Raw genomic sequence first — 26,105 nt, 5'->3', positions numbered from 1 at the left:
GGACCCCTGGGGCAGAGCAGCTGGGGTCCTGCCGGGTTGGTCCCGCAGCGCCGTCCTTTGGCGCTGCGGGACCAACCCGGCAGCACTCCAGCTGCTCTGCCCCAGGGGTCCCCAAGAGCAGCTGGGGTGTTGCCGGGTTGGTCCCGCAACCCCGAGGGGCAGCACTACGAGACCAACCCAGCAGCACCCCAGCTGCTCTGCTCCCGGCTTCCCCGATTCAGCTGCTGGTCAGTTTCAGCAGCAGGTGAATGGGGGAAGCCTGTCCGGCTGCCCCAGCACTTCCGGGTTCCTGATGGTGCCGGACCATCAGGAGTCCCGGAGCATTGGATGCCGGACTAATGGAGTTTTACTGTACCTGGGGAGTAGTTGTTACTTCTGCTACTGCTTGCGAAATGTGTTTTTTGGCTTGTGACTGGTCTGTGCATTTCATAATTTTCATCTCTCTTATGCTTAAATTTAATTATTTCAGTAGAGAGTTCTAAAACGCCTAATCTGTCATGGCTGGAGTTATTATCCTTATGGAAATTGTTGCTCCTGGAAGTGGCTGGCGTGTTCCTGTAGCCCCTGAGAAAGGCAGAGCAGGGGGGTCTCCACATGCTGTCCTGGCCTGCAGACACCACTCCTGCAGCTCCCATTTATCAATAACAGGGAACCATGGCCAGTAGAAGCTGTGGGCTTAGTGCCTGTAGATGGGGGGCAGCACAAGTCATCATGGAGCCATTGCTGTACGTGTCAGCTGCTTTCAAGAGTGGTGCAGGACCAAGTGGTGCAGGACCAGGTCAGGAGTAAGTCTGCCTTAACCCCACTGCTCTACCACCTAGAAGCTGTCTCAGTTAAACAGTGTCCAGCCAGAGCCTGTTTCCTGAACCCGTCCCAGCCCTGAATCTCCTTGTGCACTCAACCTGCTCCAGACATGAGTTCCCTTGCATCCAAACTCCTTCCCAGAGCTTGCACCCTGAAACCCCTCCTGGACCCTAATCTCCTACCCTGGGCTAAGCCAGGAGCCCCTCCTACACTCCAAACCCTTTGGCCCAAGATGAGAGCCTGCACCCCAACTCCCTACCCCAGCCTGGTGAAAGTGAATGAGGTTTGGGGAGGAAAGGAGATGGCATGAGCAAGGTAAGGCCGCAGAGAAAGCAGTGGAGCAGGGGTGGGGGCCTCAGAAGGGGCAAGAAAGAAGTGGGTCAAAGGTATTTGGGTTTGAGGTAGATCTTACATTGAAAAAAGTGATCTTGTGGTTAAAAAGGTTGGAGACCTCTGGGCTAGGGAAACCACCCATTCAAGCTGCCCTTTGCAAAGGAATTTGAACAGGGATTGGCCACCCCTCAAGTGAAATGCTCTGACCACTGCACTATTCTGATGTGGGTATCAATTGCTTCCATTGACATCATTCCACTTGAATTACATAGTAACAGGGCCAAAGAAAGTGAATGATTCTATAGCCCCTTGGTTAGGGCAGCATCCTGAAAGATAGCAGATCCTCACTTAATTTCTTTTCCCTACTCAGGCAGAGGGGGGACTTGAACAAGTGGCCTACCATAGCAAGCTCTAACCACTAGGCTAAAGTTTATAATAAGGAAGGTCCTTAGAACTAACCTCAACTGACCAGGAGCCGCTTGATTTTGGTGGATACTGTCCAGCATAGGATTAAAAAGGTGCCTTCAGAACCTAGACTGAATTTTATAGACACCAAACACCGAATATAGCAAATAGGCATGTTTTACAATATAGTGACTATAGTTGATCCAAAAATGGTAAAGAGTTTTAAAGGAGTTTTCACATTCATTTTCATTCCACATATTTCAAAAAGGACTGATTTTCCATATATTCAAACATTTTAATTTTGTCTCCCTATTTTTTAAACCCCAATATTTCCTTTTCCCTTCCCCCCCATTTATTCACTAAAATTAGGGGAGGAAAGAGGGGAAAAAATGAAGACCTAATTTTTTAAAGGGAATAAACCCAATGTTTTCATTTTAAAAAAGCCTTTGCAATTAAAATTTTACATTTCAAAAAAGTCGAACCATTCTACTAGTGACAAATCATTAAGATGGATACTTTGCAGATGTTCTGCATCAGAAAGGTATTTGGGATCAATGCATCTAACTCAACTGCACTGAAGGTTCCTTCAGCATGGGAGTGAGTGACTTCTCTAGCTCAAAAGAGGTATGCAGGTCATTTACATGTTGGATTTCCATTGTGAATGAAAAGAGCAGGCATTTTTGTAAACAAAGTCATTTAATTTTTAATGAATGGAAGTTTTGATCATGCAAAATAATTTAATCCCAATTTTCTCCACCCTGAAACACAGGATTTCGTCTAGTGAAACCCAAGTGTTACTTCTGAGAAATCAACAAAAGCAACACTAGCCATGTGCAATTAGTACATTTTATAAACAAAACATCCCCATTTTTTAATCATGTTGATACAAAAAACTGGAACAGAAAATAAAAATATCTTGATAGCAAAAGTAGTCAATGTTTCAAATATGCAGGGCTCGACAAATAATGTAATCTACATGCCCATGGCGAGTAGATTACAACCCGGAAGAGCCGGCGCAGAGCGATCTGTGCATGCACAGAACCGTGCAAAACCATGCGGCTGGCGAGCGGGGCTCACCACCGCTTGGCGAGCCCTGCAAATATGTATAGCAGAACACAGTAATTTGTCTTTCAAAAAGTACTTACAAAAAAAATCACTAAGAAATATGTAACTTTTCTATACAGATCCATTCAAAACTGAATATCAAATCACAGGTGACTATCAATCTGATTTAAATCAAAGTAACTGTGTTGGAGTTAATGGTTACAACACCTTATACTGGCAGGACATCAGAACCTGTCCCACTAATCCCAGCTCTATCATTTAAGGTGCACTGCCCCCTTAGCTCACTATAAGATATGCAATTTGAGAAATGCAAATTGTACATCTTATTTCGATTCTATTTTGAAATAGGCCATTTTGAAAATTGGTACGTCTACACAGTGCCAAATTTCGAAATAACATGCGGAACGAGGTTTACAGGGATGCCAAAATAGCAGGTCCACTATATTTCGCAATAGAGGACATGTTCAAAAGATGTGGGGTAGCTATTTTAGGATACCTCTGGTATCCCAAAAAAGCCTTGCAGCGTAGACATACCCTAAGATGCTAAGTGGCCTATGGCAAATCCCTGAATTAATTTATATCTGTTGTTCTACCTGTAAAATGGTGAGAATTCTTGCTAACCTTACATGGAGATTCTACGAATTAGTTAAATGTTCATAAGGTATTCTGAATACGCAACGTTGATAAATGTTATTATTTTCATCACCTAAATTTATTAAATATTTAGGTATTTACTCGCTTTAGCATAATTCCTTTAATAACCATGACCCAAAACCTGAGATCCTTATTTATTTGTACACATCAGTAGAAATTTAACCCAAGTAAAGATTAAACACCACTGAGTAAGGAATTTAGGCTTTGGGCTCCTCATTTTTTAGAATAAAGAGAAATTATTATATAGATATTAAGTCGCTTTTCCATTTTCAAATATTATAAAAAAATCAATGCCTAGAATTTGTCCCAATCTAATCTGTTAAGAGTTTAGAGAGGTGAATGTGCACATTATCTCACTCAGAAGGGTCCAAATGATAAAAGTACTGGGATTCCAGTCTCTGTTTCATTATTGTAATACAAATACACTAAGTTGATGTTTGCAGACATAGTTGATATTATTCAAACAGAGAGATTTAAAGAACTGTAAACACAATAGTAATCTTACAGCTATAAGAGGGACCTCTAGCGTGTGCTAGAACATTTCCGTTATGCTTCAGGCATAATTAATACAACAAAATCACTGCAGTCATTTTCAAAATGTGGTATTTCACTATGTGTCTGAGTAATTAGTTAAAATGTCCTCTTAAGTATGTGGTTTAACCTAATCAATGGAAATTGAAGATTCATTTTTATAAATAGAGAAGACACAGACCAACTTTCCTACATTCGGAAAACTTCTACACTGTTTGGTTATCTTCATTGCTATCACACTGTGCAATTACCAAAAATCCAACAGTGTTATCACTATAATAATTGCTAATCGTTCACATTAAAGTTGCACTTGGAGTTGGGATCAAGACTACATGCTGGCTCAAACTATTTAGTGAACTAATAGTCCCATCTTACATCATAACAAAATATAAAAAAATTTCCCTTCAAATCAAGAACAGCATAGTTAAAATATTAAGTTAGAAATGTCTGAAATAGCTTTGCAAGTGAAAAGTTAGTAGGGTTAGAGGAAATATACTTAGTTTTAAACTAGACAATCTAACAACAGTGTACAAGTGAAGGGCTATATTTAAAGAAGACTGTGTTTCGCATATTCAGATGTGTCAGGTATATCTGAACATGTTTTTCCTTTTCTTCAAACTCATGAGGTCTCTTCAAAAAGTCTACTGCTGAGAAGGTAAAAGCATTTTGCTCGTTTTTAATTTGCTAAAACAATCCAAGCATGCTTGGTACCCAGAGGGTATTCCCAAATAAACTTGTATCTAGCTGCCAGCTTAGCTGATTGAGAACAGAAGGGGAACATTTCTTAAAGAAGGAGAGTAGATCAACCCGTCCTGTCTGTACTGCGAAGGGGGAGGGAAGCCCACAGGCTCCAAAGAAAAAGAAATTGGGCTGCAAGGGGCTAGTTTGCAGGATCCACGCAGGCAATGCTCGCCCAGCGCTGTGCGCCCCAGAGCCGCGCCAGGGCGCCGAAGCTGCAGGGATACCGGGCAGTTCCTGGGCGCTGCCGCTCCAAGCAGCAGCTCCCCTTTCAACTTGCGGTAACTCTCGGCAGCCTGCCCGCCCCAGCCCCAGCCGCTCGGGGCTGTCGGAAGCGGCTTTGGCAGCAGGACAATGGCTGAGTGCGCGGCAGGGGCCCGGGGCACGTGGCTGCTCGGCGAGGGGGGAGAAGAGCCCAGCCTTGGCCGGGCCCCACGGCGGCGCCGAGCGCGGCTTTCCAGGCCCCGGCAGGTTTCTCTTTGCAGACGCGCGCCGCTGGCCCCGGCCACCCCCCTGCAAAGGCGGCGATGGGGCGCAGGCCCGCCAGGAAGGCAGCAGCGAGCCCAGCCCCGGCTAGTCCCTGCAGCTCCCCCCCGGCCCGCTCCTTGCGGCCCTGGAGGGCGCGGGGGGAGGAAACCCGGGCCGCGTGTACCGGGAGGTCCCCCAGCGAGCAGGGCAAGCGAGCTGCGCAGCCCCACAATGGCGCCGCGCCCGCCAGCACGGGCAGCAGCTGCCGAACAATGCGAGCCCGGCCGAGCCCGCCTGGCAGCGCTCAGCGGAGCCGCCCTGCCCCCAGCCACGCTCACGCGCACCCCGGGAGCCAGGCAGAGCAACCCGCTGCAGCCGCCGCGGCGAGCTCGCCGGCAGGGCTGGGCGGGAAAAAAAAGGGGGGGGCAGGGAAAATCCCGCTGCACCTCCCCCGCCTTGTCCTTCCCTGCACGCTCACAGCGGAGCTCGCATCCCCCTCACCCAGCGAGCTAGAGGTGGGAGATTTGCCAGCCCCGTGTCTCTCTCCCTCTCTGTGGCTATAGGAGGGTGCAGCGCTCTCCCATTGCCTGGCACATGCGTAAAAGCGAGTTGCGCCCAGAGTCCCAGCCATACCCTCCGTAGCAAATAATAACAATCCCAAACAGGCAGATCTTACCTGAAACATTGAAGCCACAAAGTCTCCCTCGCGCGCTCTCGCTCTTTTTTCCCCAAGTCCTTTTTCCTTTTTTTTCCTCCCCACTTCCGATATTTCCCTCTCCCAGCAGCGATCTGCTCCCCTCGCTACACCAGAGAGAAATGCAATAGCTTGGCTAAGGTAGACAGAACAAAATACAGAGAATAGTTGCTCCAGGGCTTTGAAACCCCTCAAGGCAAGGATCAGGATACAATTAGCTCATGTCTCTACCTCTAGTCTAAATCAATCTCCACAATAAAAGTTAAATTAAATTAACTGATCACACGGGCATAAAATTGATCTCCTTCAAAACGTGCATATATATATATAGATAGATAGATAGTTATAACATGCAATTTTTAAAAAAACGTTTTGGTGGAAAAGAGAGTCTCATTCCAGCCTCCAACTTGCGTTTTACTCTCCTCTTGCACAGAAAAGCTGATTTTAATCGTTGTGATTAGTTTTGATGTAACGTTTCCGCGGGCGATTTCTGCAAATGGATGGAGTGTTTCTTTGCCAGAAGAGGGAAAAGCAGCAGATGATGATAATTATAAGGATTGTTGGTTGTTTCTTTTTATTATTATTTGTATTTAGATTTGCCTCTTCACTTTCCCGAGCTGACCTGACATTTGCCATTGCACTAAGGTCGTACAACTTGTTGATTAGGATCACCTCCCGGTTTGATCAAGGGAAATGTGATAATTTGGCAAAGGAGCCACACATTTTCTGTTCCCTTGGCTATAGAACTTCCCAAATGACGTGTATAAAAATAAGCACATGGAGCCTGCTTTGCCCCAATCAAGTCTGAATCAATGCCTGGGGGTAATACACAAACACATTTCAAATGTTCAACCATGCAGAATTGCAAAAAGATTGAAGGAGTTTCACTGCATTTTTTTTTAAACAGCAAAATTAAAAGAAAACAAATCCATGTAAGCAAATCCAGGAATTTACCATTTAGGTTCATGTGACTTTGCTCACAAATGCTGCTAACTTTCTTTCTCTAATTATCAAATTAAAATGGAACCTTAAAGATTTCATTTACTTAACTAGTGAGTTTGCCATCCCTCCCTCTCCAAAGAAAAACTAAACCAGGATGATTGAAATAATATTAACATCCATTACTTGACAAGGGTTAGTTTATTGCCACCTCCTTAAGCTAGGCACCCCACTATTTTATACATAGTAGCTTTGAACAAATCCATATGTGATCATATTAATTCCTTTCTAGTTACAATGGGATATTTTGTCAGAAGCCCACTGGTCACCTCCCATTAGTGTCACATCCCTGCAGTATACTTTTTGAAACGGTATGTTTCTGAGCACTTCACAGTCCATTAATTCAAAGACTTTGCTGACATTTCTTATGAAAAAGACCAGGTTGTAAGGCCAAAGATGCTCAGTAAACCCCTACAGAGAACCAGACATGTCCAGCAAATGCCTGCAATTGTTTTTAATTGTTTATGCTTTAAAATGTAAATACAATAAAATAAAAAACACCCCTTTCTCCTTAAGGCAATTGTGGCAATATACACAAAAATAAGGAAGGACTAAATTCACTTGCTAAATTCATTTAACAAAATCATTTTTTTTTTCAATGGGAATGGATAACAACTTGCAAGATTTCCCACAGGGAACAAGTCAATTTTCCAGTTAGTTTGTCATTACAATATTTAAGACAAACATACCAACAGAGAATGACTACAATCACAAAGAAAAACTTAGTTGAGGCAACCAAGCATCCTAATTATCCTAAAAAATACTTAGTACAGTCAAATTCCTAGGTGGTTCAGATATATTTTCAAATTAAACTGTGCACTACCTTTCTTGACTTTCTCTAGTCCAGCACCCTTGGAACCTGACTGGCACTCAACCAGAGAATTTTCTGAACCATAGGGTATGTGTACGTCAATATTGTCCAGCAGCATTACCAACACTTCCATAGCTTATTGAGCTCTTAGAAGACATTTAGGGGTAAATTAGCGCCTAATAACAGCACAGAACACGGAGATCAAGGACTGGTAGCTGTAAACAAACTTTATGGGACTGTGGGAATCTTGGCCACACCTATGATCAAGGGACTAAAATCATGCTGGTTCATGGATGTTGCGGGAGCAGAGAGTGCTAGACTATAGACGGTCAACCTGTACTATTAAAGAAAAACTCCATTCTACAATACCCTTTCACGTATGGGTTTGTGAAAATTGGGCATAGTAAATTCTAGTGATGTCAGGTTTCTGCTTTGGTATTTTAATCATTTTCAAGAAATTAAAGATTGGTTTATATTCTGAAAGAATCTTCTGTCTTTGTCAATAATATAATAATAAGCCACATTTTAAAAATCTGCCATTCATCAGATTCCACATTAAAGGGACATTGTGCAAAGTGTGATAGACCTACATTTTGACCTAACTTTTTTCTGTTACTTTGCATCTTCTTGTGGGTTCTTTATGTGTATCTATTTTATATGCTGCAGTGCTGTCATTTCAATAAATAAATAAAGCAATGCCAGCAGCCTGGCACTCATTAGCTACCTGCATAATGGGGGGGGGGGGAGAGGGGAGAGTTCAGAAAGGAAACAAATTTCAATCTTAAGCTTGAAAATGGTTATAAATAAAGGAAAGAAAAAAACCAATATTCTTAAAAGTTTATGAAAAACACCTTTGTGTCATTATTTTACCCATAGCAGAAACTTTATCAAATGATGTCAGTGCTTTATAAGAAAAGTGTTTGCTTAAGAAGCAACAATATAATTATTGCATCTATAGGGTTTGTTTGGTAACACTTTCAGCTCTGAGTCAGAAAATCATGGGTTTAGGTCTCACATCAGGAATTGAATTAATACCTAAAGTTGGCATTATGTTTTGTACTGGTAGTGGTGGTGACCCATGCTAGAAATGTCACCCTTTCAGTTGAGAGGCCAGCTTTTTGGCTGATGTAAGTTGTAAGCTTTTTGTGGCAGGGACTGTCATTTCCTGTATGCCAGGGCAACCTGGAATGATTGGGTTGAAATCTGGTTCTCATCTACATACTGCCACAAATTTTAAATAAAATCTACATAGCTTAGGTGAAATAATAGGGGATTACTCTGATTCACATTAGAGAAGGATTTAGCTTGACATAGGAAAATGAGGCCCTAAGGTAAGATGAATGTTAAAAAGTTCATAGTGCAATGCTTTCCAAAAAAAGAACAGAAAAAAACTCTCCCTCCCCCCCATCACTGCACTGTTCTAGTTACCATTGCCTTCTCTCTGTTCACAACTTCTAATGTCCATAGTGCTATGTGACTTTTGCTAAAAACATAAGGCCAAACTGATTGATCCTTGGTTGGATATCTAGATCTATATTACAAAAATCAGTAGAATCTCATGAGGGATTAATTGGACCCATAACATCTGCCACATATATCTATACAAGTTACCGGTACTGTGTGGCTAGCATTTAACTTTATTAACGGCTCAAGGATAGTTTCCTACAAAGGGCAGCATGTAAAACCAAATTGTATTTGGATTTATTTTTTAAGCAAGCTTACATAAAACTATATTGTGTTTGTGAATTATGAATATTTTACTGAAGCTGAATAGAACATTAATGAGCTCAGTATTTGATTTCTGAATTTGTGCTCAAACAATCACCTGTTTGTAATTAGCCTCTGGAAAACTACAATAGTTTTTCTATATAATTGACAATGTTAACCATGTGGAAAATTGCGTCTTTTTGAAGAGGCAAGTCTTCTAAAGGCTGGAGATCATATGTGTCCACTTACCCAAGGGCTTTATTTTTGACTTAACTGTAATCCTGCCTGGAAATAAATCCAGAGGCCATTCTTAGGAAGGCCCTCGTGTCAATTTGATCTTATTTTCAAAGTTTTCCTTTAGAGTTACATACCTTTCATATCTGTTTTTATCTCAGATTTAAAAAATACATAGAAGCTAAAAGTGGAAATAAAAGTGAGCAACAGTTGTATGTACTAGTTATTCCATATGGGAGGGATTTTTTTAAGAAACAAACACAAAAGAATTAAGGATTTAAGTAGTGTTTAGAGACAGATTTATAGTCCTGGATATGGTTCTTCCATATTTATTATTCCTTTGTAAATGATTGAAACATATCTTTGTGTGCGTCATCTGTAAAATTTCAATACAGCATTTTTAGAAATAGGTTTACATGATTGTATTTTTTTGCAAAGCTGGTTTGTAGTTAAGTAATATGAGCCATGAAAAAAAAGAAGTATTGGGAAAGAAGAGCCTCTGCTCAGAAGTCTGACAAAAGGAGGTGGATAAGTTTATGCAACATCATCTTCTATTGCCCTGACCCTGTGGAGGCCTGTACATCCCAACTTTATGCAGTTTTAGAAAGTATGGAACTTGGGTAGCAATGTTCTTCTCAGACTCAACCCTTCAGATCTTCAAAGGTTTCTCTTTATCAAGTAACACTGTCATATTATGCATGGCAAACAGACACAGAAAAGGATGAGTCACTGGCATGAGTGTCCTTCTCCTTTTTGGCTCACGGGAGATCTTGGACATTCACACCCACAACTGTTTGTTGTCTGGTGTATAAGGAGGCAGCCCCTTTCCCTGCACTATAACAAAATCATCAGAATCTATAGCATTTAAGTTGAATTTTCTACCCAACTTTCACCTTCCTTTCAGAATTTTCCGTGGGCTTAGGTGTGCTATTCTATGGATTTGACAAAGAAACTGTTGCTTATGTTGTCATAGTAAGTGAAGCTTATTTAACTCTTCATGATAGATACCTGGTATAATAACGCCTCATAAATATAAGTTAAATCATACTCTTCTGTAGCAAAAAAACAGCATTACTAAGAGAGTTCCATGCAGTCCATCACATGGAATTTTTGACACAAACATTAAGTTTACCAAGTGCTCCCAGAAGCCGCTATCCTACAATTGAGGAATAAGACTATATATTGGTTAAAAAACCTGACCTGGTTCAGACAGGAAATGAAGGTATAAAAATTATATGTAACACCAGGAAGAAAGAGAAAATTGATAGTAAAAAGTATAAATCAGAAAATAAGAACTGTAGAAAATTGATAAGGAAAGCAAAGGCACACAAAGAAAAATCTGCAACCTGCAAAATTAAGAGATTTTTTAAAAAGTATATTAAAAGCAAAAAGAATCCTAACACTTATATTCATCCAAATAGATAGTAAAATAGAAGTACAGGCAGTCCCCGGGTTACGTACAAGATAGGGACCGCCAGTTCTGACTTACATACAGATTCAACTTAAGAACCCCAAGCGTCCCCAAGTCAGCTGTTGCTGAAACTGATCAGCGGCTGATTCCAGGAAGCCCGGGGCAGAGCAACTCTGCCTCGGGCTTCCTGTAGTCAGCGCTGGTCAGTTTCAGCAGCGGCTGAATCAGGACGCCTGGGTCAGAGCAGCTGGGGTGCTGCTGGTTTGCTCCAGTAGCACTGCTCCTCGGCGCTACTGGACCAACCCAGCAGCACCCCAGCTGCTCTGCCCCAGGCGTCCTGATTCAGCCGCTGCTGAAACTGACCAGCAGCGGCTGAATCAGGACGCCTGGGGCAGAGCAGCTGGGGTGCTGCCGGGTTGGTCCAGTAGTGCCCAGAGTGGCGCTGTGGGACCAACCGGCAGCACCCCAGCTGCTCTGCCCCAGGGTCCACAACAAAAGCCTGGTCTGCTGGGGGGTGGGGGGCACTAGCTGCACCCTCCCCCCCAGCAGACCAGGGACACGGGGAGCAAAGTTGCAGTGGGGTGCCACGCCTCTGAGGCTTTGCTCTGGCAAAGCCTCAGAGGCGTGGGATCCCGCCGCGGCTGCGGCTTTGCTCCCGGTGTCCCTGGTCTGCTGGGGACCGTCTCCAGCAGACCAGGGCCATCGGGAGCAAAGCCGCAGCAGCGGCGCGGTCCCGCGCCTCTGAGGCTTTGCCAGAGTAAAGCCTCAGAAGCGCGGGAACCTGCCGCTGCTGCGGCTTTGCTCCCGATGGCCCTGGTCTGCTGGAGACGGTCCCCAGCAGACCAGGGACACCGGGAGCAGCTTTTCTCGCCCCAGAGGTCGAGGTGGCTGACCGCTGCCTGCGAGCTCCGGGGCGAGAAAGCCCCGTTCGTAAGTGCGGATCCGACATAAGTCGGATCCGCGTAAGTCGGGGACTGCCTGTATCAATAATTATCAGATATGTTTCTACTCCCACAAGTATCATTTGTTGGTCTGTGCTATTTAACATTTTTAGTAATAACTTGGAAGAAAATAAAAGCACAATAAAGTTTAAGATGATGAAAAAATTGGGAAAGCTATAAATAATGATAAGACAGGTCACTGATAGAGAATGACGTGGTTCACCTGGTAATCTAGGTAGAAGAAAACAATAATCATTTTAATATGGCTAACTGTATATATCTAGGAACAAATAGGCCATACTTACAGAATGGAAACTCAATTCCAGAGAACATGGGCAGCAGGTATTATAGGCAGGGGGACATTGTGCTTTCCCAAAGGACCTACTGTGGCCCCGCCCCCAGGCCAGCATGCCTCCCACAGGGACTCAGAGCAGCTGGTATTGGGCCACGCTGCCTGCCCAGTGCTCTGGGGTTGGCTGCCCAAGCACCAGGACCAAAGGGGATGTCCGCACGGCCCAGCTGCTCACAGCACCGGGGCTAAGGGCACTGTAGCTATGGCACTCAGGGCTGCGGGCGCTGAAACTCACCTCCCCCAATCCCAGAGGTGATACTTACCGGTTAACCTTTCACATCCCTAGTTCAGAGGAAAACAAGAAGAACCCTGAGAATGATTCGTAGTAAATATTTCTTAGATGCCTCTGTTCCTGTCCCTGAGCACGTGCACTGCAGCTTCACACTAGGAACCTATCTCGGACCTAAGCCCCAGAGTGCTCCACATACAAGGAGAAAGAGAGGCAGTCATCTAAATCACATGTGGGGCCTGAGCTGGTCAGTGGGCTCAAAGGTCACCTAACTCCACACAAAACAGTCAAAGATGAGGACCACCTCCCTTTAGTCCTCTGGTAATGATACACAGTTGGGATATGAGAGACCCCAATTCAAGTCCCCCTCTGCCTGAGAAGAAAAGATTTGAACAGAGATCCGCCCCTTCTAAGGTGATTGCCCTGGCCACTGAGAAATGGAACATACTTATGTGTGGGAAGAGGGTCTCCCCCAATCTCTTGTGCTGATGTTGATTGAAAAACCAGAATAACTAACTATTAATTGGGCCAGAGAGTTACAATGACTCTATAGCTCAGTGGTTAGGGAATCCACCAGAAAGACGGGCAGTTCCTCTTTACATCCCTCCTTCTCAGGCAGAATCTCTCACCCCCGCCCCCTAGGATAGTTGAGCATTCTATCCTCTATTAAGGAAGAGTTGCCTCCTCCTCCTTGGTTGCTTTATGTGGAATTGGGGCACACCTACCAAATTGGGTGCCCCACATGATTTAGGCAGGAGAGCATCTATCTTCCTCTGGTACGTAGGTTGTTAGCTGAGCTGGGTGCCTCCCTCCAGACTGCATTTATTCTTCTATCTCTGTAAGAAGGGAAGGGTGAAACATTCACAGGCCTGGCCCTAAGGCAAGGCGAGCAAGGCAAATGCTTTGGGCCCCACGCTGCTGAGTATTCACCATCCACCGGCCAGGCCTGGGGCCTTGCTCCCAGCATACTGCCTTGGGCCCCGCAAACCCTTTGGCTGGGCCTGAACATATACCCCTCTAGTCAGCACCCCTCTCTGGCTAACATAGACAACTCTCCACCTAACATGCTGACTTAGTGGATTGCATTCTAAGACACGTAATTCAGCCTGAATGAATCACAGTGCTATTCCTGTGATTTTCTGGGTTCTTAAAAGTCAGACATCACAATGCTCAGCATCCTGCCAGTTAAGTATCTTTTGTGGAGCCAGGCCTATAAGTCTGTAAAGGAGTGATCCTGTGAGGTACTCAATGGCTTGGGTATTTAAGAATGGCTAGTCAATAACAGTTAAAGGCTTGATCCAAAGTACACTGAAGTCAGTGCATCTATTGTAGCCCTGGTCTACACTAGGGCTTTATTTCAAAATAACCCCTCTTAGGTCGAATTAATAAGTGGAGCATCCACACTATGAAGCCCATCATTTCAAAATAATGGGCCGCTTATTTTGAAATCTGTACTCCTGCTTTCCTCGAGGAATAGTGCTAATTTCAAAATAGTTATTTCAAAATAGCAGTAGTGTGGATGCTCTGGTGCTGCTATTTTGAAATAATGACACCCCAGAGTAGGGTTGACAGGTGTCCAGTATTGACCTGGACCGTCTGGTATTTTCGCCTCCTGTCCAGTAAAAAGATTCAGAAAATACCGGACACCTAAAATGTCCGGTATTTTTTGATCTTTTCCTGGCCAGGAGGCGAAAATTCCGGGTGCTTACCGGGTTCCGCAGGGGAACTGTTCAACACAAAGCAGGAAGACAAGATGGCGGACGGTCGCCGACAGCCTGTTAGGGCCAAAAATCCTCAAAAGCATTTCTTAAATGGGCCATTTTTTAATTTTTTTTTTTTTTTTGCTTAACAACTCTTGTGGTCTTTTTTTTCCCCCTCAACAGAATATCTATCCCCTGGTGGGGTTTTTTTTTTAAGGGCGGGGGAGAGTGGGAGGGTGTTTGGTATTTTTGGTTAAACCATCTGGCAACCTTACCCCAGAGTAATTCAAACTAATTACTCCCCAGTGTTTCCTGGGGCTGTAAATTGAGGTAGCATATCCACATTAATGGAGCCTACTTCACACTAATTTTGAGGCATCCCCTATGGTGAGGATGCACTATTCAATTTTGTTATTTTGGGAGATATTAATTTGATTTTAGTTATTTCAAAATAGGTTCCTAATGTAGAGATGCCCATAGCAAATCTTATGCTTTAATACAAATAGACCTTAGAATGTGTTCTAGTTTATCTGCTTGTTTGTTCTAATTACAGGCTACATTGAGGAACAGAGGTGTGTGTGGGTGTGTAAACTTTGGAAAAGGGAGTAAAATAAAAAAGTGATGGTTAGTTTTTGGTATTTTTTATTTCAGTGCTTTCCAACAAACTATACAGTATCTGAAGATACTATTTGCAGCGCAATCTGCCTCATTCACACTTCATATAGTTATAGAACCACTCAGGTTTGCTTCACTGTCCTATTGCCTGAACCAAAACTGTTCATGAGAATTCCTATAATGCAATAGAGTACCTTCAGGGCACTATATGAATTTATGTAAGTGCTCCTCTTTGTGCCTCCTTTGGGTGTCAGAACCTCCTGGCTTTGCTAACCATAAAAAGTACTCCTCCAGCATGCCTATATACATACAGAGTATGGATAAGGATTTGTCTGGTTTTAAAAGAAACTAGATGAAAAAATTTTAAGCCACCTATTCTCCAAAATTTATCACACTTGTATCATGAGTCATCAAAAAAAATGCATGTTAAAACTATCGCTATATTGTAAAACTTTTCTAGCAAGCATGAGACATTAAAACAATGAACACTGAAGGTAGGGATTTGAAGTATGAACCCTAGTCAAACATCTTTTGATTCAATTGAGAAAACAATAGAGTACAAATGAAAATAAAGTAAGAAGGCTCAAACTGTGAAATTTCAATCTAGGTCTGGATTTATTATGTTATAAAATTGGGAGTGGGGAACACAGAGAACTGTGATTTAGGGGCGGAGAGGACAGCATGGGAGGTCCTTTACCTGTTACAAAAATAGGGACAATTTGCAAAATTCAGATCTGGTTTTGGATTTTGAGTGTCTGCAAAGTTCACAGATGTTCAGCTTCAGGGTTCTAGTTTTATGGATAACTGTCGTGTACTTTTATTAAGGAAAGACTCAGGAGCTTTGGAATCATTCATATAATTTCATGAACAGGCACTCCCCGGGTTACGTACAAGATAGGGGCTATAGGTTTGTTCTTAAGTTGAATTTGTATGTAAGTCGGAACTGGCTCCAGATTCAGCCGCTGCTGCTGAAACTGACCAGGGGCTGACTACAGGAAGCTGGAGGCAGAATTGCTCTGCTCCCAGCTTCCTGGAATCAGCCACTGATCAGTTTCAACAGCAGCTGAATCTCGAGCCTGGGACAGAACAGCTGGGCTGCCAGGTAGGTCCCTGCAGGACCAACCTGGCAGCACCCCAGCTGCTCTACCCCAGGGTCCACAACAAAAGCCTGGTCTGCTGGGGGGGGGGGGGGCGCACTAGCTGTGCCCTCCCCCCCCCAGCAGACCAGGGACACCGGGTGCAAAGCCGCAGCGGCGGCGGGGTGCCGCGCCTCTGAGGCTTTGCTCTGGCAAAGCCTCAGAGGCACGGGACCCCTCCGCCTCCCCGGCTTTGCTCCAGGTGTCCCTGGTCTGCTGGAGACGGTCCCCAGCAGACCAGGGGCACCCGGAGCAGCTTTTCTCACCCCGGAGGTCAAGGTGGCGGGACCGCTGCGCTCTGGGTGGTCCCGCTGCCTGCGAGCTCCGGGGCGAGAAAGCCCCGTTCGTAAGTGCGGATCCGACGTAAGTCAGATCAGCGTAACTCGGGGACTGCCTGTATAAGACTAAATTCTCCCAGCTAAGGCAGATTTTTGAAGATAATGTGTATCTTTAAAGAGATCTTGCTCAGAATCTTCTGCTGAAGGAGAAAAGGCTCTCTGTAATATTTACTATCCAGAAGGCTGACTTTTGTACTGTAGTTCTATTTGGACAATGGAAACCTAGTGAGCTGCTAGCATTACCTTCAGTAAAGTTGAATAGGAATCTTGGTCCCTCTTTGCAAGAAGAGGAATCCAGGGAAGATGGGTATATCTTTCTGTACAGAAATGTCTAAAGAACTTATTGTTTTAGCTGACTACATTTCTATTCCAGCCAAAAATGGACTTTGGGTTGGATTTTGATCTCACACTCGTTTGACACCACAGTAAATTCACAGACTTCAATAGAGTCATACCAACATAGCTTGGAGCAGAATGAGGCCATTCGCATTTATGCAAAAGGTAAATAACACGCCAGTGTTTAAACACAATGGGTTTTATTCTGGGTTATACATATAAAGTGAGCACTGCAGCTGCAGTTTTATGGGAAATTCTCATGTAACTGAAACTAAGTTACACTTGCTTAATGCGCCACTAGCTATTTTTTACACCAGAAATGCACAAATGCTGACAGGTAATGGGAAGAGCCAAAGGTGTGGGCCTTCCAGCCATGGCCCTTTTTCCATCTGTTCATTCTCATAGCAGCCGCAGCTCTCCAAAAATATTTTAATCTGCTGCTTCATGTTCTGTCGTGACAGAAGAGCACCAGTAGGGTAAAAAGGATTTCATTGGCTCCATGTGAAAATAGTTGCTGTTTGTTTCCTAAAGCAAAAGTTTAATACATTTGGAGATGAAAATGCCATTCTGGAAAACTCTTCCTTCCATGACCCAACCACAGACTGCGCTGGTGCAGTACTCCTATGGCAACATCTACACTACAGTCTGGATCCATGCTCTGAGATCAATTCACTGGCTATGATTTAGTGGGTCTAGTGAAGACCTGCTAAATCAACCACAGATTGCTTTTTGGTTGACACTGTTAATCCACTCTGGATGAGAATAGTAAGGGAAGTCTATGGGAGAGTTTCTGCCATAAAGTACCCCACAGTGTAGACTCTGTGGTAACTTGGCTTAAGGCACGTTGACTCCAACTGCATTATTCACGTAGCTAGAGTTGCATAACTTAAGTTGACTTTCAGTTGTAGTTTAATTGTAGTCTATATTAGCCTGCAAAGCAACTCTTCCCATTCCTGACAAGTACTGGCCCTTGCTTTATGTTTTAAACTCTCCAATCTCTTGGATGGAGAAATCCTGAGCGACCTCTCCAGGAAAATGTGTTTGGCGAGGGTGATCATCTACATAGGAGAAGACAGATTGTCAATTCTCCACCCTGTATGTTAGTCATAAAGTTGAATAAAAAAGGCAATGCAGGTTTGAAACATCTCGCTAGGGGACGGCAGCAATAGGGCATTGTTTCATGCTTCTATTGGGCATTGTTACTATATACCAGTTTTACATGTGTGATTACAGCAGACTTTTGGCTTCGCTCGTTTTCCAGCAGTCACTTACCTATAGAGTTAGTGTATTTACCTAGGGAAGAAGAGCATTGAGAAAGTCTGCCAGATTTCTCCCCTTCTGCCTCAGCTATGTCCTTTTTTGGGAGTTTACAGCACAGAGCTTCTCCTCAGCCTACCTTCCATGCTCCCACATCACCGTCTTGGAACAGAGCCCTCACTCCCAGCCCACTTCCCTGGATCCTTATGGACACTACTTCAGAGCCTTCCCCAGGAGCCCAGTGTGCTCCCTGTGGCTCCTCAGAACACATCTCCCCCAGCACAGTTACTGTCTTCCCTCAAGCAAGTTTCCACTGTGCCTTTAGTCTCTCTTCTGCTTTCAAATAACTCCCACCTGCCCCTTCATGCTCAGGCTCTGCCCCTCAGGGCCTTTGAGTCACCTGCTTTCCTTTCTTCTAAACCCCAAGGCTCTCTTTCAAGTCCAGCTAGGAGTTAGCTGACCAGTCACAAGGCACTAGCCTCTCACTTGCGGTGCATCTACATAATGGCGCTAGCTCTAAATAAGTGAAGCAACTTGAGCTATACAAGTTGCATAGTTTATTTCAAGATAGTCTATTTTGAAATTTATATTCTGACAAGTCCCTTAATCCTCATGGAATGAGGTTTACCAGGACGTCAGAATAGCAAGCCTATTATTTCAATTGCATTTCAAAGTAATGGGCGTGCTGTTAAGATGTGGAAAACTCTATTACGGGATACCTGACATATCCCAAAATAGCACCCCTGTCTAGACGTACCCTTAAAGGGCCGGTATCACCCTGTGACATGCAGGTACAGCTCAGCAATCTTCCAAGCACCTTATACACATTAACAAATGGAGTAAAAAAACTCCCCTACACAGACGGGATACTGAGTCAGAGAAATTACATGACTTGTTCAAAGACATACAAAGAATCTTGTCACTGTCAGGCTCTCTATGGAACAAGTATAGACAGCAGAAAAAAAATAAAATTAAAACTCAAAGAGTCCCTAGCTCCCTGGGTAGCTTTTTAAACATACGATCATGCTTTTCTTTCATCATCTTTTTGTAAGGGAGCTCATCAAAAGCTTTAAAAACAATTCCAAAAAGTTATCTGAACTAGGCTGTACAGCTGGAGCTGACTTAACTTTCTGGAAAGAGCTTGAATAAATAAATAAACCCTAAGGGGTCTAAAGTCACTTGGCACTCAAGCTTTTGCAGTAAAAGTTCCCTAGGCACCTATATTTCTGCCTTTGGGCATGGCACTGCTGCCTTCTTGTAAGTGTCCAGATGACTATCTCCTGCTTAAGCCCCAGAGCAATTCATGAATTGGAAGAAGGTAGGCAGTTCTCTACTTAGCTTGCATGTGGGGGGCAGAGGGAGATCTCTGTTTAAATCCTTTCCCTTGTCAGAAAGGGGAAAGACTTACCTTGGTGTTACCAGCATTCCAGGTGAGTGTCCTCACTACTGGCCTTCTTCTTCCTCCCCTATTTTGTGTAGCATTAGATAGTTTCTCAGCACATGCACTAGCATAGATGCTAGCAGAGACAGGCATCTTCCTGCAAAACAGACTTGGATGCCTAGTTCTGTGAGATGGGTGGGTCTTGGTCATTTTTGTAGATGGCATCTCCCCTCAGTATGCTTGGAAGGATCAGATTTTTGTCAGTGAATGTCAATTTCATCGTATATACACACCAGCTGAGAAAAAAATATTTCCATCAATGATGATAAACATTTTCAGTAAAGCAAAGTAAGAAAAATGCTGGAATTGCAGTTAGATATAAGGAAATTTGCTTTGCATTTTTTGACATGTGAAGCTGACAATTTGTTTTTAATGGTTATGAAGTTTTTAACATTTTGCATCTCAGTGTCTGTTAAATAATTACTGTCCGACCCTCTTGATTATGTGCTATGATACTGTGCTACTTGCAATTATGTAATTAAAGACCTCTGTTCTATTTTGTTTAAGTTATTATACTATGTCGTCCATCATGGTATCTGAGCATCTTTGTATCTTAATGCAAAAGGGCAGAGTTAAGGTTATGTTTGCAGTTTTAACTTTAGGCTTTGCTGATTTTTTAAGTGTACTTTCCAGGACTTCAAAGCTATGTGGGTTACTAAAGAATTGCAATAAAATATGTAAATTCCATCATCTGGAACTACTACATATGGCTAGATTTAATCAGTATGCCCTTGTCACTCACCTTAGTACACCTGGAAGAGAAAGCCCCTCTCCCACACTCCAGAGGAGCTCCAGAGATGGCATTTCAGATATTAGATGGATCTCTTCTGACCACTGTTTCATCTTTTTAAAGAATATTTCCTTAGCCCCGATTAACTTGCAGACTTTTTCTGCTTAACAGCGCTGGATGACTTTTTGCTTTTTATTTTTCATATGTATGTACACCAATCATCTGCTCCTCCGAGATGGAGCACTGAAATAGCTGGAAGCCGATTCAGTGGAATTTACATGCTTTATTTAGCCCTTCAGACTGCTAATTCCCTCAGAGTTTTAAAGTTTGCACTTTAAAAGTTTTTCTTCATCTATTCGCATACCAAACCTTCTTACACTGTGAGCTCTCTTTCCCAGCGGAGTGTCTATACCCAGCTTCTGTACTTAGGCACTGATTCAGTAAAGCACTTAAGCACACGCTTAAATCTGATTGACTTCAGTGGGATTTAAGCACGTGCCTTGATCCTGAGGACTATATTTTCAGTATCATTACATCAGGTTAAATCAAGAGTCACCTCCACTCTTCTAGGACTTAAAACTTGCTAGTGGAAAAATATTGCATCATTACAACATTTATTTGGGCACATTTACATGGTATAAATTGAGACCAATTAACCTTACTCAAGTGTAGCCAGCAAACACATTCCATCCTGCCAGCAGCACAACAGACTTTAAGGACAGAAAGAGGGAAAAACCAAGCCTGTAGGCTAAATGCCAAGGATTCCAGAGCTCACAGCTACTGGAAAGTCTGGACAAAATGTATCAATTAACTGGTTCTTTAAATTGTACTATAACATATTAGGCAACCAGCTAAAATAGGGTAGCTAAAATCATGCTGGTAGTTCTTATTATTCTAACATCAGATTTCGAAGATTCTATAATTTCTTAGCATAATATCTGTCTTATTGATCTATGATACTGAGTTTTGCAGTATATTCTCCACTTAGATCTGCAGTGATTGCAGGGATTCTTAGGTAAATAAATTCCATCACCTTGGTCTTTTGATAGTTTCTATGTTCTTAATGTTTGTTTTAATTTCCCTGCTTCAATAACAACTAAAATGATACTACATCTATTTATTTTGGTTTGCATGACTTTGGGGCAGCTGAATTTTGTTTTGGGTGAATCTAAAACTAAGGTCAAATTGTGCAAATCTTATCAAGATTTTCTGAAATAGACACAACTTGCTGTGACCCTCAATCCCACAAATCAGTCACAGGCCTACCCTCTTTCAACCTCATTAGGGTGGGAATGGCCAGCTGGCTCACTCTCTTTTCCTAGGTGTTTACTAATACTAAATTCTTGCATGTTTACTGGTGAGGCCTCAGCTGGTCTATTGTGTCTAGTTTTGTGTGCCACAATTTAGGAAAGATATGGAGAAATAGGGGTATGTCTACACTACCCCCCTAGTTCGAACTGGGGGGGGGGGGGTAATGTAGTCATACGGAGTTGCAAATGAAGCCCGGGATTTGAATTTCCCGGGCTTCATTTGCATAAAGCCGGCCGGCGCCATTTTTAAATGCCGGCTAGGTCGGACCCCGTGCCGCGCGGCTACACGCGGCACGGACTAGCTAGTTCGGATTAGGCTTCCTATCCGAACTAGCTGTACGCCTCGTGGAACGTAAGCCTAATCCGAACTAGCTAGTCCGTGCCGCGTGTAGCTGCGTGGCACGGGGTCCGACCTAGCCGGCATTTAAAAATGGCGCCGGCCGGCTTTATGCAAATGAAGCCCGGGAAATTCAAATCCCGGGCTTCATTTGCAACTCCGTATGACTACATTACCCCCCCCCCCCAGTTCAAACTAGGGGGGTAGTGTAGACATACCCTAGGAGAGAGCCACACTTAATTTGTAATGAAGAAGGTGCTGGAAGCCAAGACTTTTTTTTAACCTTTATAACTGACATGCCAAGTCTAGAAGTCCTGGGGTTATGAGCTACCAACCCTAGTGTATTGGGACTGGTCCCTGGCAAAACCTGGCACAAATTAAGCATTGGGAGAGAGTCCAGAGGAGAACAATACACAAGTTTAGACAATTTGACCTATGAGGAACATTTAAATTATTGGGTCTGATAACAGTTTTCACATACGTTATGGGCTCTTCTGAAGAGAATGGTAATCAATTGTCCTCCATGTCCATTGAAGTAAGACAAGAAGTAATGCACGTAATCTGCAGCCAGGGAGAGTCAGGTTAGATATTAGGAAAATCTTTCTTACAGTAAGGGGTAGTTAAGCTCTGCAATAGGAGGTTCTGGAATCCCTGCTATAGAGAGTTTTAAATAAGACATTAGAAAAATTGTCTAATTTTATAATGGGGCATGAAGCATGCTTTCAGAAGTCTTAAAAGAGCAACCAACATTGCAATGCAGAAACTACAGAAACATTGTTATTGAGCAGACCCTGTCAGGATAGAAGCAAGTCCTCTAGAATGGTGGCCAAAGCATGAAGGGGCACATGAATGTTTAGCACAGATACAACCTGCAACACTAGCTATAAAAGTGCCACACAAAGACCTGTTCTCACTTTCAGGTGGCATTGTATGAAAGAAGCAGGCAGCATTATCTCCCATAAATATAAATAAACTTATTTCTCTTAGCAATTGGCTTAACAAGAAGTAGGACTGAATGGATTTATAGGCTCTAAAGCTTTACTTTGTTTGTTTGAGGGCTGTTATGTAACAAAAAAAAGTCTACACTTGTAAGTTACACTTTTCCGATAAAGAGATTGCATTACACGAGGTATTTGTATGAAGTGAATTGAAAAATGCTGGTTTTACAGTGCAAATATTTGTAATAAAAATAATATAAATTGAGCACTCTTCATTTTGCATTGTGTTGTAATTGAAATCAATATATTTGAAAATGTAGAAAAACATCCAAACTATTTAATCAATTTCAGTTGGTATTCTATTGTTTAACAGCTTGATTAATCATATTTAATTTTTGTAATTTCAATTAATTTTTTTTGGTAAATCACATGAGTTAACTGTGATTAATTGACAGAACTTACTAAGGTTTGAGTAAAGACACCAGAGTGTAGTAGATTTACCATGTGATATAGGAAAGGCAAAAGACAGTTTATTTTTTATCCCTTTATGCACCATCACTTGGTATCTTCTGCTATTCTTTAGTGTCTTATGATTATGACTAAAACCAAATGAGGCCTGTTAGATAATGAAGTGCAACCCCTCATAAGATACTGTTACTAAGCTGACATTACACTTCTTTTGGATGGTGTCTCACTGTGGAGTTAAAATGCAGCATGTAGCTGCAGAAGTGTTAGTTCTTTCTCTGTTCCTTCAGCATTGTGATTTCACCAACTGAGACATCTTCCAGGCATAAAGGAAAATTTGTGAAAGCTTTGTGAGGACTCATGCAGCAAAAAGCTTAATAAGGTATCAAGACAACAGCTATTAGAAGCCTTGGGGTCAAACTGTCCTTTCATTGATGCTTTACTTTCATGAGAGACTAGAGATAGCTGTACACTGATGCTTTTGGCATCCTTTTCAATAAAAAGATGAAAGCCAACGGCAGCTGCTTTGAAAATATTTCAAATGACTGATGTGTGGTTGCTATCTCTTTAAGGGTTTGATCCTCCAAAATGCTGAATGCCCTCTCACTGTCCACTGATGTTAATGAGGATTAAAGGCTCTCAGCATCTCCAGTAGTTGGTCAGAAGCTTGCAAGTCCAAGCCCAAAATGAGAGAGTCTTCCATATTGTGAGATGACATTCCAGTATGCCAGATTTGATGGCACTTCTATTCACCTTTCTTTTTCCTTGCATTGTTTGCTTATTTCTCTAGTTATTGCACAAACTTGTGTTTAAATAGGCATTCTTTCTTCCAGCTTTGCCTTCTGCTTGACCGTATGATGTTACAGTGCTGAGCTGCTGATATCACAGTTGTTTCCTTGGACAAGAAGCACAGGGTTACAAAGACACTTTAGAATGGAACAGATGGAGAAGTTGGTCTAGGAATAAAATTTTTGCAAGACCTGTTGTCTGCAATAATAGCAAGGGAAATACCAATGGTATGAGAAACAGATGCATCAAGTAGAGATTGGCCAGAATTGGAACCTCTGATCCAAACCCTTTCAATTTTTAGGAGACTAGAAGATTTGCCTGGCTGGGGTCCTTAACTCAAATAAGTTTTGCTTTTCTTCATTGAAATCATTGTTCTGGAGTGGGGCTAGGGGTGAGGGATTCAGTGTGCAGGCTGCCCCAGGGAGAGAGGACAATCCCAGCCCCCTCTCACTGCAGCATCTTGGGAACAGGTGAGAAGTGTTTGTCCATGGCCACTGCAGCAGCAGAAGGCAGTCAGGGCAGGGGTGCATGTCCACCCTCCCCCCAACTGGGGAAAAGACAGACAGACATACAAACAGACACACAAACAGACAAACTCTCAGAAATATAGATAGCTGTTCTTTTTCTCTACTCCTGTCTCTTCAATCCCAGTGAGATTACATCCGACCCAGTCCCCATCGCTGGCCTCTGGCTGCCCCCTGTGGTAATTCTATAGTATAACTGTCCTTCCTACCACACTCCTCCTTTTCCATTTTATGAGAAACATTCAAATTCCAGGCACATCCCTTTGTCCTGGCACAATTAAACCCTTACTTTGCTTTAAGTTATGATAAGAGGAAGCTACATACCAAATTTGGTGATCCTAGCTCTTACCATTTAGGAGGAGTTCTTGAAGAACAAACTCACAAATGGACAGACAGACAGATGCACATTTCCAAAATGTATAGTAGGATGATAAGGTCATATTTAAATCCCCAGGTCTGAACTTCCCTTCTGGCTTTGTTTGTGTGTGAATACAAACTCTCACAAGAAAAGCTAATGATGGACAAAATCATAAAATGGTTGAAATCACACACTACACCATTTCTGCCTTTTTGGACCAAAATTCCATGAGTTTTAGGTGCCATAAATCTAAAGTTTTGGCCTCAGATCAGAACCCTAACCCTAATCCTAATAACACTTTCTCCATCAGTTCCTAGCACTAATGTCCTTTTGTTTTGGGAGAGGGGCATTTTACATTTCAGCTGATTTAAATGAGTCAAGCTGTTTGGAACTTCCAAATGAGGATCTGGCCCATTGTAGTTTGTTTCTCTTAGAAAGTTCCACTTGAACAGAATTCTTATTTTTTGGGGAGAGGAAATGGAATGAATATATCTCAAATTGTTTACATTAAGGTGTTTCAGTGGTCTACTTTGAGAGTCTGTCAATTGATTCCTTTGTATTTTAGTCTTCTCTCCCTCTCTAGAATTGGTGCTTAAAGGAAGAGAGGAGACAGAATAAACATCTACTATAATCTTCCAATGGAACCTACTGTATTAGTACTGTACAGCTTTATAATGGAATCTACAATGAGATCATAATTCAGTTTTGTTGTGTCCTAAATTTTATGGCACAAAGATTGCTTGGAGGAGTAACCCCTTTTATTTGGCACTCTGAAGCCCAGATTGCTATGACTGCAGCTCATGTTTTGTTCATGTATATACATATGTATATATTTTCACTCTCTGTTGTTTTCATTTCTCTTTGAGCAGTGAGGCTTGTGTATTTGTTTGTTTTAAATTTCTGCAGCAAGGGACTATAAGAGTTTCTTTTTTTGTTTGTTCCCACAACTCTGCTTGCAGTTTAACAAGTCAAATATAAAACACAGGGGGAAATAAACATCCACAGGATGGTACTGTGCCTGATATTGCATCATCGATTGGATATACTGCATTAGAACATCACACAAAAGAGCCTGTAACCAAATAAAAAAAATCAGTTGCCTGAAGCTTTTGAGCTTTCAAATTAGGCTAAGAGGTTCCCTTGATAGCCAGCAGTGTTGAAGCTTTCAGTATTATTTAGCTGCCCGGATCTCAGTAACACTTTTCACTTAGAAAGGCTGGAGAGCTATAATGCCAATAAGGTAACCCACCACAATACTTTATGATCAAACCGTCTATCTAAAAATCTTCAGTTTACCAAACGTAAGTGGGAGCAAATGTTGCTCTCCAGACTTCAACACTATATCAGTCTGTGCAGCCTATTTTGCATCAAAAGATCCATTTGAAAGTAGAGATCCCTTAGAGCTAAATATTCTAAACTGACAGAAGAATTTCTAGTGGCACACCAGCCTAGAGC

The 26,105-nt window shown here is 42.7% G+C and overlaps 1 protein-coding gene across 1 annotated transcript in view; it reads right to left on the bottom strand.

The window, feature by feature from the left end:
- KCTD1 (potassium channel tetramerization domain containing 1) overlaps positions 1 to 5,826 on the bottom strand; it is a 139,633-nt gene extending 133,807 nt beyond the window's left edge. Inside the window, exon 1 of the mRNA XM_006127188.4 lies at positions 5,675 to 5,826. Within this exon, the coding sequence (XP_006127250.2) occupies positions 5,675 to 5,683 (9 nt within the window). The 5' untranslated portion in view covers positions 5,684 to 5,826. The remainder of the gene's footprint in view (positions 1 to 5,674) is intronic.
- Positions 5,827 to 26,105: the final 20,279 nt, after the last annotated feature.

This window comes from Pelodiscus sinensis, chromosome 2 (assembly GCF_049634645.1).
Source record: "Pelodiscus sinensis isolate JC-2024 chromosome 2, ASM4963464v1, whole genome shotgun sequence".
Classification (NCBI taxonomy): domain Eukaryota; kingdom Metazoa; phylum Chordata; order Testudines; family Trionychidae; genus Pelodiscus; species Pelodiscus sinensis.
This window is presented reverse-complemented; position numbering and strand designations above follow the sequence as displayed.